Source organism: Mesoplodon mirus (genome assembly GCF_964341445.2).
Source record: "Mesoplodon mirus genome assembly, chromosome: 5".
Lineage (NCBI taxonomy): Eukaryota > Metazoa > Chordata > Mammalia > Artiodactyla > Ziphiidae > Mesoplodon > Mesoplodon mirus.
Genome location: NC_138980.1, coordinates 34,677,210 through 34,687,918, shown reverse-complemented (window position 1 = coordinate 34,687,918; position 10,709 = coordinate 34,677,210). Strand labels below are relative to the sequence as shown.

At 63.6% G+C, this 10,709-nt stretch overlaps 1 protein-coding gene across 5 annotated transcripts in view; it reads left to right on the top strand.

Moving 5' to 3' along the window:
- The first annotated feature begins 2,019 nt into the window (after positions 1-2,019).
- Positions 2,020-10,709, top strand: part of NFIC (nuclear factor I C) — a 70,928-nt gene continuing 62,238 nt past the window's right edge. For 2 of the 5 annotated variants that reach the window (XM_082621074.1, XM_082621070.1), the window contains exon 1: positions 8,371-8,507. In XM_082621074.1, the coding sequence (XP_082477200.1) occupies positions 8,478-8,507 (30 nt within the window). In that variant the 5' untranslated portion in view covers positions 8,371-8,477. Of the gene's footprint in view, positions 2,143-8,370; positions 8,508-10,709 lie in introns of those variants that run through there. The other 3 variants (XM_082621073.1, XM_082621072.1, XM_082621071.1) reach the window with 2 other exon arrangements.

The window sequence follows — 10,709 nt, the reverse complement described above, 5'->3', positions numbered from 1 at the left end:
GGGGGGCAGCTTCTGTGCCCCCACTACTGCCATCTGGACCCGAATCCCTGCCTGGCTGACATCAGTCCATCCCCCCACCCTCGCCTCTCCTCCCAGGTACCTAATTCCCTGAGACAGGGGAGGAGCTGAGGGTTCAAGCCGGGGATTAACAGAGGCCGATTAGAGTCGAGCTGAGAGCAGGGGGTCTCTATCCTCTTGACCCTTTCTTCTCCGGAGCCAGAGCCGGTGTATCCGCCCTGGCTCCTTTTGGCTTCAGGTTTGTGAGAGGGGAGGCCACCTCCAGAACCTCCCCCCCTCACCTGCAAAGCACCCTGGAAGAGCCGTTAGGATTAGGACCCTTGGGCTTCTGACGTGCTGGTTGAGGAGCTCCCCCTCTCTGGGCCTCACCTTTCTCTTCTTAAAAATGGGGAAAGGAATGTGCAGACGAAGCCGGAAAACCTCAGCGTCCCAGAGCGAACGCTCCCTGGACGCCTGAGATATTGGCTACATACTGAACACCTACTATGTAGGCAGGGCTGCTGTTAACCACCGTTTGCCTGAGATTTTCCGGCCCCCGGGGTGCCCAACAACACACAGAATTAACTTCCAGAAGACCCCAGAGTCAGCCATGGCTCCAGAAGGGCGGTGCAGGGCCTGATTCTGCTCCCGGGGTGCTGCCTGCCCCCGCCCAAAACCCTGGCGTCCTCCCTGGGGGAGCTGAGAACCACCTCCTCAAAGGGGTCCCTGAACCCTGGAGCCCCAGTTGGGGGGAAGTGAGGTCGCAGGCAGGGGGAAACCCAGACAGAAGGACGGCAGCAGAACCTCCTCCACCCCACCAGGTCGCGGCAAGCCCCCCTCCCGTCGTCCCCCAGTTGCGCCAGACGCAGAGCCCGAGAGGGGGCGGGGAGAAGGGGGCGGTGCCTACTCTGCGGCTGCCGGAGGAGGGGGGACTGCGGGAGAGCGCGTGGTGGGGGGCGGGGGCGCTGCGGCACGGCTTCCCAGCCCGCAGCAGCCCGCGCAGCAGGGGCGGGGGCGCTGACCCTCCACGGCCCGGCCCCTCCCCCCCGCTGCGGCGGCTTCTCCCTTAATCCCGACCCGGGGAGGGGGCGCCCGCTCCCCCCCACACCTACCGAGCCGCCGCGCGCGCTCCCCGCCCCCCGCCCCGCCTGGAGCCCCTGCGGGACCCCCAGGGAACCCCTGCCCCCCAGGTCTGTCACCCTCAGTGTCCTAGTCTCTGTCTGTGTCCCCATCTGTCCCGTCTCCCCGCTGTGCGTGTTTGTGTCTGTGTATACGGGACACCTGCACTCAGGGGCCAGGGTGGCTGCTGCGATGGCCTGGGGGAGGGGTCCTGGGGGGGTCGGCGTGTGGCTCAGTCCGCGGTCTGAAATGTCTTTCTACGATTGTCAATCTGTGTGCGTGTCTGAGTGACACCCTGCTGGCTGTGAGTCTGTATGTGACAGCGTGGAGGCTGTGGGTGTCTGGATGACACCCCAAAGGCTGTGAACATGTGGGTCCCCGTGTGTCTGTCTGGGTGACACCGCAGGTTGTGAGTGTGAGTCTGTGTTCGTGGCATCCTGCAGGAGGTGTGCGTCCAAGAACCGCAGCGGCTGTGAACGTGGGCCCCGGTGTATCTAGGTGACACCCGCAGACTGTGTGTGTCTGTAACACGCCGCAGGCGCGTCGGTGTGCGTTGTGTGTCGGTGTCGGAGTCGAGGAGGCCCGGGCCGCGAGTGTCCCCAGCTGTCTGCGTGTGTGTGTATCTGTGTGTGTGTGTGTGTGAGCGCGCGCGCGCCGTGAAGGTGGATCCGCTCCCTCCGCAGCGAGCCCGACCCGGGCCCCACGACCCGCCGCCGCGGCCGTTCGCCTGGCCTCCCCTCGCGCGGGCCGGGCCGGGGATGGAGCCGCAGCCAGAGCCGCCGGAGCCGGGGCCGGGGCGCGGAGCGGCCTGAGGCGCGGGCGGCGCGCGGGACCGGGGGGAGGGCGGGCCGAGGGGAGGGTCCTGGGCCGGGGGGGCGGGCACGGCGCGCCCCCTCCCTCGCGCGCTCGCTCCCTCCCCCGCGCGCCCTCCCTCGCCGCCTCCTCCCGCCGCCTCCGGCCCCCCCTCGCCGGGGACCGAGCGCGCTCGCTCCGGCGCCGGCCTCGCCTCCTCGCAGCAGCGCCATGGTACGTCGCCGCCCCCACTTTCGTTTTCGCCCGGGGAGTTTTTGGGGTGGTGCGTGGGCTCCGGGCGAAAGTTGAGAGGTCTGGGGGGGCAGGGGGCGGGGGCCGCCGGGGGGAGGGGCTCGATGCGGGGACCCCCACACACACCCGCCGCCCCGGGACCCCCGCCCGCCCGCCAATCCAACCCCCCCGCGGCTGGGGGCGGAGCTGGCGCGCGGGGCGCAGTGGGGGACCCCAAGTGGGGGGCCCCTCGCGGGCACCGTGGAGTTGGAGGGGAGGGCGGGGCTCCCGGGAGAGGGTCCCCCCCAGGGCAGGCCTCCGCCCCCTCCCTGGCCCGGCGGGAGAAGGTAGGCGGGAGGGCGCGGCTCCGGGCGCAAGACCCCCAAGCGCGCAGCCGGCTGGGAAGCCGGGCCCAGGGAGGGGGCGCCCGACGGGGCCGTGCGGGGCGGGGGTCGCGGCGGCCCCCGCGGGCTGCCCCGGCCCGGGCGAGCGCGGCGCGCCAGCTAGCGGAAAATGGCCGCTGCGGAGAGGGGCGGAGAGCGCGCAGCGGCCGCCGCCGGGCGCCTTGAACTTGGAGCCGGGAGGGCGGCCGCTCTCGGCACCGCGCAGGGGCAGCCACCCGGCCGGCCCTAGCGCCGCCTGAGCCCCGCCCCCCGGCCGACCCCAGCCCCGCCGCGGTCCCAGCCGGGAGGGGTCACCGGGTCTAGGCCGGGCGCGCCCCAGGCCCGCGAGCGCCGGTAGCTGCACTTGAGGGTTCCGGTGTCCGGTCCGCCGGTGTCAGTGGCATCTTCACTCGTGGGGTGCGTTTGGGGGCCCCTGTGCTCTCAAACGAGTCAACACGGGAATCCGGGGGGTGCATTCGCGGGTCTGTGCAGCTAGGTGGCCCCATGCCTGTCCGTGGGTCCGGGGGTCCCCGGGCGTGGGGTCCTTTCCTTTATGTATCTGTGGCTGCACATCCACGTGGCTGTGTGTGTGTTGTGTTGCGTGTTATTAGAGCATTGTGCGGCTATGGGACAGTGTGTGTGTGTGTGTTAGGGTAACTGGGCGACTGTGCCACGGGTCCCCGTGGGGCGGTGTTGTGAAGCTGTGTGGCTGAGTTGGATGTCCCGGGGGACGTGATGTCCCTGGATGACCATGGGGGTGTCCACGTATGAGTGTGTGGAGGTTAGGGGATTGCCAGTGAGTGGGGAACTGTGTCGCGTGGCTGCGTCTCAGGGGGACAGTTGGGTGTCGCTGTGTGCGTTTGACGCGCTGAGTGACTATTCCTGGGGATGGGTCTACACTCTCCCCCCCCCCCGCCCATTTCCTTTTTTCCTGTAACCCGGGCTGCCGGATGGGGAACGGGTGCTTCCTCCACCTCGCCAAAGCTCTGTCCTCTCCTCTCACTCCCTACCCCGTCCGCTCCAATTACCCCTGCCTCGGGGTCCCCTATCTGCATGGCCCCAGGTGGTCCCAGCTTGAGGTTCGGGCGCGAGGTGGCGCCGGGACGCGATCACTCGGCGCCGATGTCTCCCGCCAGGGGCTGCGCGTGCGCGTGGCCCAGAGTGGGGCGGGGCGGCGGGGGGGTCCCCCCCTTCCCCCCAGAAGAGGTCTCGAGGGATGGGTGGTTACCGAAGCGCGTGGGTTAAGTCTGGACCAAGGGGGTGGCCAAGGAGACCCCCTCGCCCGGACGGGCAGGGAGACGCGCCCCCAGCCCTACCTCCCAGCGCTTGCCCGGGACCGGGCCAGACCGGGCGGGCACACAGGGTTGTTTTCTCCCCTCCAGGGGAATCCCCGTCGCGCCCCCATCCCCACCCCAGGAAGCTTTATATAATTTTCTAAATATAAAAGCCCCAAGCCCAGGTGGGAGTCTCTGCTTTCAACTTTCAACCTGCATTCCCTTTTGGGGGGCTGTTTGGGAAGAGGAGAAAAGGGGTCCCACGTTGACAAAGGGATGCATCCATACGCAACACTCAGGGATTCCAGCTCAGGTAAGATCACCCATCCTCACGTTCCTCCGTTCCCCGTGCTCACCCTGCCCTACACCCACTGCCAGTGCTCAGACGCAGCGCTCCCCCACCCCACGCCCGGGCACTGCCCTCCACCACACTGGCCTCTATCCCCACCTGTCACCTGGTGCACAGTCAGCAGCACACGCTCCTGACACGCTCTTACACCTATCTGTTCACAGCCACACGTGTACAGAATTCTGCCCCCACACAGGTGCACACACAGAGGCACGCAGACACACTCGTAAACAGGCACCTGCGTTTGTGGGAGGGGGAGGAGCCAAGCCCATCGCGCCCTCCCCCCACCTCCACGTCCGAGCCAGGTCCCTGCAGGATCTGGAAAGCAAAGACCCCAGCTGTGGGCAGCTGGGGCGCATTTGGGGGGAGGACAACCATGAGGGGGAGCAGGAATGCAGGTGCTGTGTGTCACCGTGTGTGTGTATTGTGTGTGTGTGTGCCAGTGTATAAATAGTGGGACGGGTTCTGTCCATGGGTTCGTGTGCTTGTAAGTGTATACTTGTGTTCTGGCGTGTGTGTTATTGTGGCTGGTTGCACGTGTGTTGTGTTTGGGCTGTGCATGACCTCGTGTGGGTCTGTGTGTCTCTGTGTGAGTCTGCATGAGTCTGTGTGTGTCCCCACGGGTCTGGGTGTCTGTATCTGCTGGAGTCTGTGTGACGTGTGAGATTCTGTGTGTCTCCGTGTGGTGTGTTTCTGTGTGTCTTTGTGTCTCTTCGTGGCATGTTGTGTGTGTGTCTCGGTGTTGTGCCTGTACCAGCCCATATGTCATACCCCGTTACTTCTCAAGGCTGAGGACCTTAACATCCCCTTTTGGAGGCTCAATTTCTCATCTGTAAAATGGGAACACACAGGATACCCCACAAGGTTGCAGGAGGGGTGGCAATGTCAGCCGTGCATGCATAGGCCCCCTGGCTGTGTCCTCTATTCGCTGGGTACGGCCGCTGTGGAGTTCCCTGGTGGTCTCAGGCTTTGATCATCCCTCCCTGAGCTGCTCTCACTTTTGAAAGTGCTGCTGTGAATTCCACTCACATGTTTTAAGTTTGCTTTTTAATAACATGAGTGACTCATGAACATCTAAAGAGGATGCAAAAGTACCCAGAGTAAAAATCAAACCTTCCTCATCACCCCCACCCCGCTGGCACCCCCTACTCCAGAAAAGCCCTATTTCATCCAGCTTTGTCTGAGCAACTGCACATGTAACAGATACACATTCTTATAAAGGATACACATATATTCTTATAAAGGATATATGTATATTCTTTTTTAAAAAATCCCAAATGAGATCTTGAGTCTACTTGCTGAGTCTACAGCAAGGGTTCTTAACTGGGGTGGTTCTGTCCCAGGGGATACTGAGTAATGTCCGGGGACACCTGTGGTTGTCACACTGGGGGGCTCCTGGCATCCAGGGGGTGGGGGCCAAGGATGCTGCTCCACCCCACAGTGCCCAAGACGGCCCCACCAGGGATGGTCCATAATGCTGAGGGGGGAGGAGCCCTGCGCTGCAGCATGCTTTCCCCTGCGCGTTTCTTGGAGGCATCTCCATGTAGGGGTCCCTTGTTCTTTTGTGGAGCTCCATAGTATTGCAGCCTGTGCCCCCGGGTGGCACTGCTGAACTGGTCCCCACAGATGGACACGGTGGCTGGCTCCAAATTGTTGGCATTAGTGTTACAGGATGACAGTCAACACCCTCATGAGTCCGTATCTGGGACAGTCACAGATACAGTCCGTATCTGAGCCTAAGAGTGAGTGATGGGGAGAGTGCATTTTTAAACTAAAATGAGCTAAACTGTGCGCCAGAGTGCCAGGAGCTAAATCATGCGGCCCCTTTCTGGGATGTTATACACACAGGTCCAATCCAGCAATTGCTTTGTTTAGAAAACACTAGGTGCAGTCCAAACACTGGCTGGTTTACCCACAACAGCCCAGAGGGGTAGCAACTATTATCATCCCATTTCACAGAGCGGGAAGCTGAGGCACAGGGAGTTTTAGCTCTTGGATGGAGAAGACATAGACCCAGGCTGCAACCCTGCACTGCAACTGGCCTGCTTTGGACCTACTGTGTACACTGTAGGGACCCCTCCTGCTGAACTGGATGATATATATATATATATATATATATATATATATATATATATATATATGTATATATATATGTAACTCTTCACTGATGTTTGTGAACTGGCACCTGCCACCACTAATATATTAACACAGTCTTCCCACACGTTATCTTAAGGATTCCCATCCACCCAGACTTCCAAAATGCGAGATGCGTCTATTGTTGCCATTTTACAGATGTGGAAACTGAGGTCCAGAGAGAGAGAGAGAGAGAAAGAGACAGAGTCTGTGGTCTCCAGACTGTGCCTTCCAGAGTAACCTAAACTGCCTTGAGAAGGCTGCCTGTGGGGCAGGCGTGGGGGCAGTTTGGGGGTCACTGCCACCTGGGAGAATGCTCCGAAGCCAACTTGAACTTGGAAATGTCTGTGAATTGGGGATTCTGCCCTCCAGGTGTTCATGGCGTTTTTTTTTAAATAATAAAATATTGCTTTATGTTACGTCGGCATTTTGATTCCTAGACACGTGCCTCTCCCTTTCTTTCTGGGGTTTAAATGCCCCCCATGGCTGCACAGTGGGTTTTTTTAAAAAACCATTTGTGAAGTGCTATTTGAATGACCGTTACCCACGTGCAGGGGGAGCCGGCGGGACGGAGGGCATATGTGTCCTGTATGAATCCTGCTCACTTCTGGTCCAGCCCCAGGGCCCCAGGTCAGTAGCATCCGTTCCTGGGGCGTCGGTTTCCTCCCCTGTAACACGGGAGAGTAACAGAGTTGCTGGCGTCTTCCATGCCCCTGGGCATGGGGCAGCTGCCCGAAGTTGGCGAGAGGTTATCATTTGTACTCGGAACACACGGGGCAAAATGGCCAAGCTTTCTAAGAATGTCTCTGTGCATATTTGACGGAAGGTCAAGGCGCTGCTAAGTGCCAGTATTCTTATGCTGATCAACCCCATGGGGTGGGCACTGTTCGTCCACTTCACAGGGGAGGACACCAATGGGGGAGCATCCTGGTCTGCTAGGTGGCCGAGGCCTCTGAGCGAGCCTGGGAGGATTCTCGGAGTGAACTGGGGGAGGGGTGAGGCTAGTTCGTCAGCGGCAGGTCTGTGCCCATCTATTCCAGAGGGAGAACAACCAAGCTTGCAGAGTGTGGGCCCTGGGGCCAGGTAGCCGGGCTCCAAGCCACTCTGCATGCCTCAGTTTCTGGATCCGTGAAATGGGCACACTGCGGGGGTCAGTAGGAATTACCAGACACCCGGGAAGAGGCTGCGAGGTTTTATCTGGCCAGCCTGAGGTACTGCCTCCTGGGGTACGGGGGCGACATATGGGGGAGGCCGAAGCCCCCCCAACTCCCAGTTCCCCTTTGATGCTGGCTGAGGAGGAGACAGATTTCTGGAGGCTCCCCTGTTGGTTGAGGCCCTTCTGGCCACGGAAGGGCAGCTGTAGCCAAGCTCTTCTGCCTGGGAACTGCAGCCCCTGTCTGGCTCTCGGGAGGAGCAGCGGGAGAGGATGCCGTGGGACCCCTTCTCCCGCCAAGCACCCCGGGTTGTACATCTTTAAGGGGAAAGAGGCGCGCTCGCGCCGGGCCTCTGCACACGTCACTTCTTCGTTCTTTCCCAACCCCCCCACCCCCACCCCCGCTCCTTTCTCCAACTTCCCGGCTCGCTCGGGGCGGGTTGGGGGGGTCTTCAGAGTCCACCTATGGACCCCAAATGTCCTGTAGCAGCCCACCCCCTGCCCACTCGACTCGGGCTGGCGGTCCAGGGGGACCCGCTGTGGTCGGGGTGTGCGCGGCCCGTGGGTCTCCGTCCGGTGGCCTGGCCCAGGGCGGCTGGAAATTCGTAATAATAAGCAACGATGGGGGTTCAGGAGGCATGGAGAGGGGGAGCGGCTTTCGTTCCTCGCTCGCGCTCTTTTTTCCCTCGTTTGTTTGAAAGTTGGATGTTGAGAAGTGGGAGGTTCGGGGTGGGAGGGGAGAGAAATTGGGGGAGGGAGAGAGGAGGTTGCCAGAGGGAGGAGAGACAGAGACACAGAGAGAGACAGAGACAGAGGAGGAGGTGGGGGGGACAGGAAAGGAGGAGAGAGAGACAGAGAGAGGGAGAGAGAGAGGGAGTCGGGCGCAGGAGGGAGGGAGAGCGCGGGAGGGAGGAGGGAGGGAGACCGAGGGAGGAGGCGGCGAGGAGCGCGCCGGCCGCGGCCGCGGGGGGGGGGGTTTGGAAAAATGACTCAGTAAGTTCAGCGCGCCCGCTCCGGCCGGCCCTGCGCCTCCCGCCGCGCCCGGGATGTATTCGTCCCCGCTCTGCCTGACCCAGGTACGCCCCCCGCCCGGCCCCCGGCCCGCGCCCCACTGCGCCCCGGCCCCGCGTCCCCCGCAGCCCGGCCCCGGAGTTTGGAAGCCCGAGGAGGCGGGACGAAAAAGGCGCGCGTCCCTCCCGCCGCCGCGGCCGGGATGCCCCCGCCGCCGGCCGGGGTCCGGTGGGGGGTTGGGCTGGGCCGGGGACACCTCCCCCCTACCCGGGACCCTCACCGGGGACTCCCGCCCCGCCCCCCGCGACCTCTCCCCCTGGCTCGCCCTACTGGCTCGCCCTACAGCCTCGCCCTCCCCGGACGCAGGACGCGCTCCTCCACCCCAGCCAGGAAGGTCGGGGGGCGCCCAGGAGAAGGCCAAAGGTGGGGCTCTGCGCGAGCCCCAGGCCTGGATCCAGGCCTGCTCCTAGGAGGAATCGAGGGAGTCCTGGTTGGACCCTGGACGCCCGGGGACTCTTGAGACGAGGACCCCCGGACCGCCCCCCCCAAGCTTGTGCGCCGCCACCCAGGCCCTGGGCAGCCTTTCCCCCCATTATTGGCCCACGTGTGCGCGGAGGGGGAGGGGGCCCGCAAAGTTGGAGGCTCCAGGAGTGGGGGGAGGGGGGCCCCCCCGACGTCCCGGCTTGGTCTCCGTCTCCCCCCCTCCCCCCGTCCCTCAACCCCATCCCCATATTTTCGCCGCATCGATTGTGAGTTATTGAGCCGCCGCCGCCGGGAGGAGCCGGGAGGCCTGGCGTTCCGGGGTCTGGTCCGGGCACTGCGGCGCTGCGGACGCCCTCGCCAGCCCGGCACCTGCCCCTGCCCCCGCCCGCTGCCTCTCACCCCTGGCCGAGCTCCCAGACTGCCGGGGCTCGGCCCTTGTGCAATGACCCAGGGGATGTGTGGGAAGGGGGCGGCTGCCCCTATCCCGGGTCGCCCCTGGGGGACCCCTTCCCTCCCCCAGCTCCATGGCAGGGAGGGGGGGCACCCTCCCAGGTCTACTGGTTCCACCCTCCAGCTCTGCCCCCACCCCGGGTCCTTGTGTGTCCTTAGGCCATTGGGGTCCCGGCCTCAGTTTCCCCTGAAGTGACACGGAGCTAAGGCAGGTCCCGGAGAGGGGCAGTGTGGCCTCCAAGCTGTGAAGTGCGGGGCACAGGGAGGTGGGAGTCCAGCGGGTGGCTGAGTGTCCTGAGGACCACTGTACAGAGAACACGTGGATGCCAGTCTCCAATGGGGGTCCCCCATTCATGATCCTAGGGTGCCCCTCACTCATGGCAGGCTCCCTCTCACCCGCCCCCTCCAGCTCCTCCAGTTTCTGGCTCCCCATGGGGGAATGTGAGGGCCGGTGCTTAGGGGGTCTCAGGGCCTGTCCTACCCATCATCCCCGGGTGACCTTGGGCACGTCCCTGCCCCTCCCCAGATCTTCCTTCCCCTCCAGAGCAACTTTGGGGGTCCCCCGACGCAGTCATCACTGGCCCCCCTCTGCCTCTTGTCGCCTGAAGCTCCCCCAAGAGCCACGAGGGTCCTAGTCAGGGTTGCCTGGTGACCTTGGGCCTCCCAGTCTCTGGGCTCAGGGGGTGGCCTGGGTGGCCCCGGGGTGCCCCCGCCTCCTCCACCCTTTCCTCGCGCTCGCTCCCAGAGCTGCCCAAGGGGGCTGAGCCCGGGGAGGCTATTCCAGGCGAGGAGGTTGGACGGCAGCCTATTGTCACTGGGCCCTGGAATTCCCCCATCAGGACTCCTCGGGAGACAGGCCTCCGTCCACGTTGCCCAGAGTGGGTGGCAGTGAGAACCAGAGCTGGTGTTCCGCTCCCCGGGCCTGGCTTTCCCTGGGGCGCAGGGCAAGGATCAGCCAGGCGGGCTCTTGGTGGAAACATGACAATAAAAAATACCTGAGGTTGCTGTGTGCAAGGGACAGGGCGACCAGGAGACAGAGACAGGCAGAGAGAGGACCAGGGAGCTCCCAGGCTAGGATGGGGATGGGGTGGCCCAAGCGCAGGGGGCTCCCCCTCCTCTGGTTTTTCTCCTATGGGTGCCCCCACCCTGGAGGGGAACCCAGGTCCCCCTCCCAGGACCCCCTCAGTGTAATCCGCACAGCTGCTTGCAGGCCCAGCCTAGTCTGCGGTCTCCAGCTGGGGAACCCGGAAGGACCCAGACTACCCGTGCAGGACCCCCACTCCTGGCTACCTCATCGCACCCTACCCATTTCTCTCTGTCTGCGTCTCTCCCTC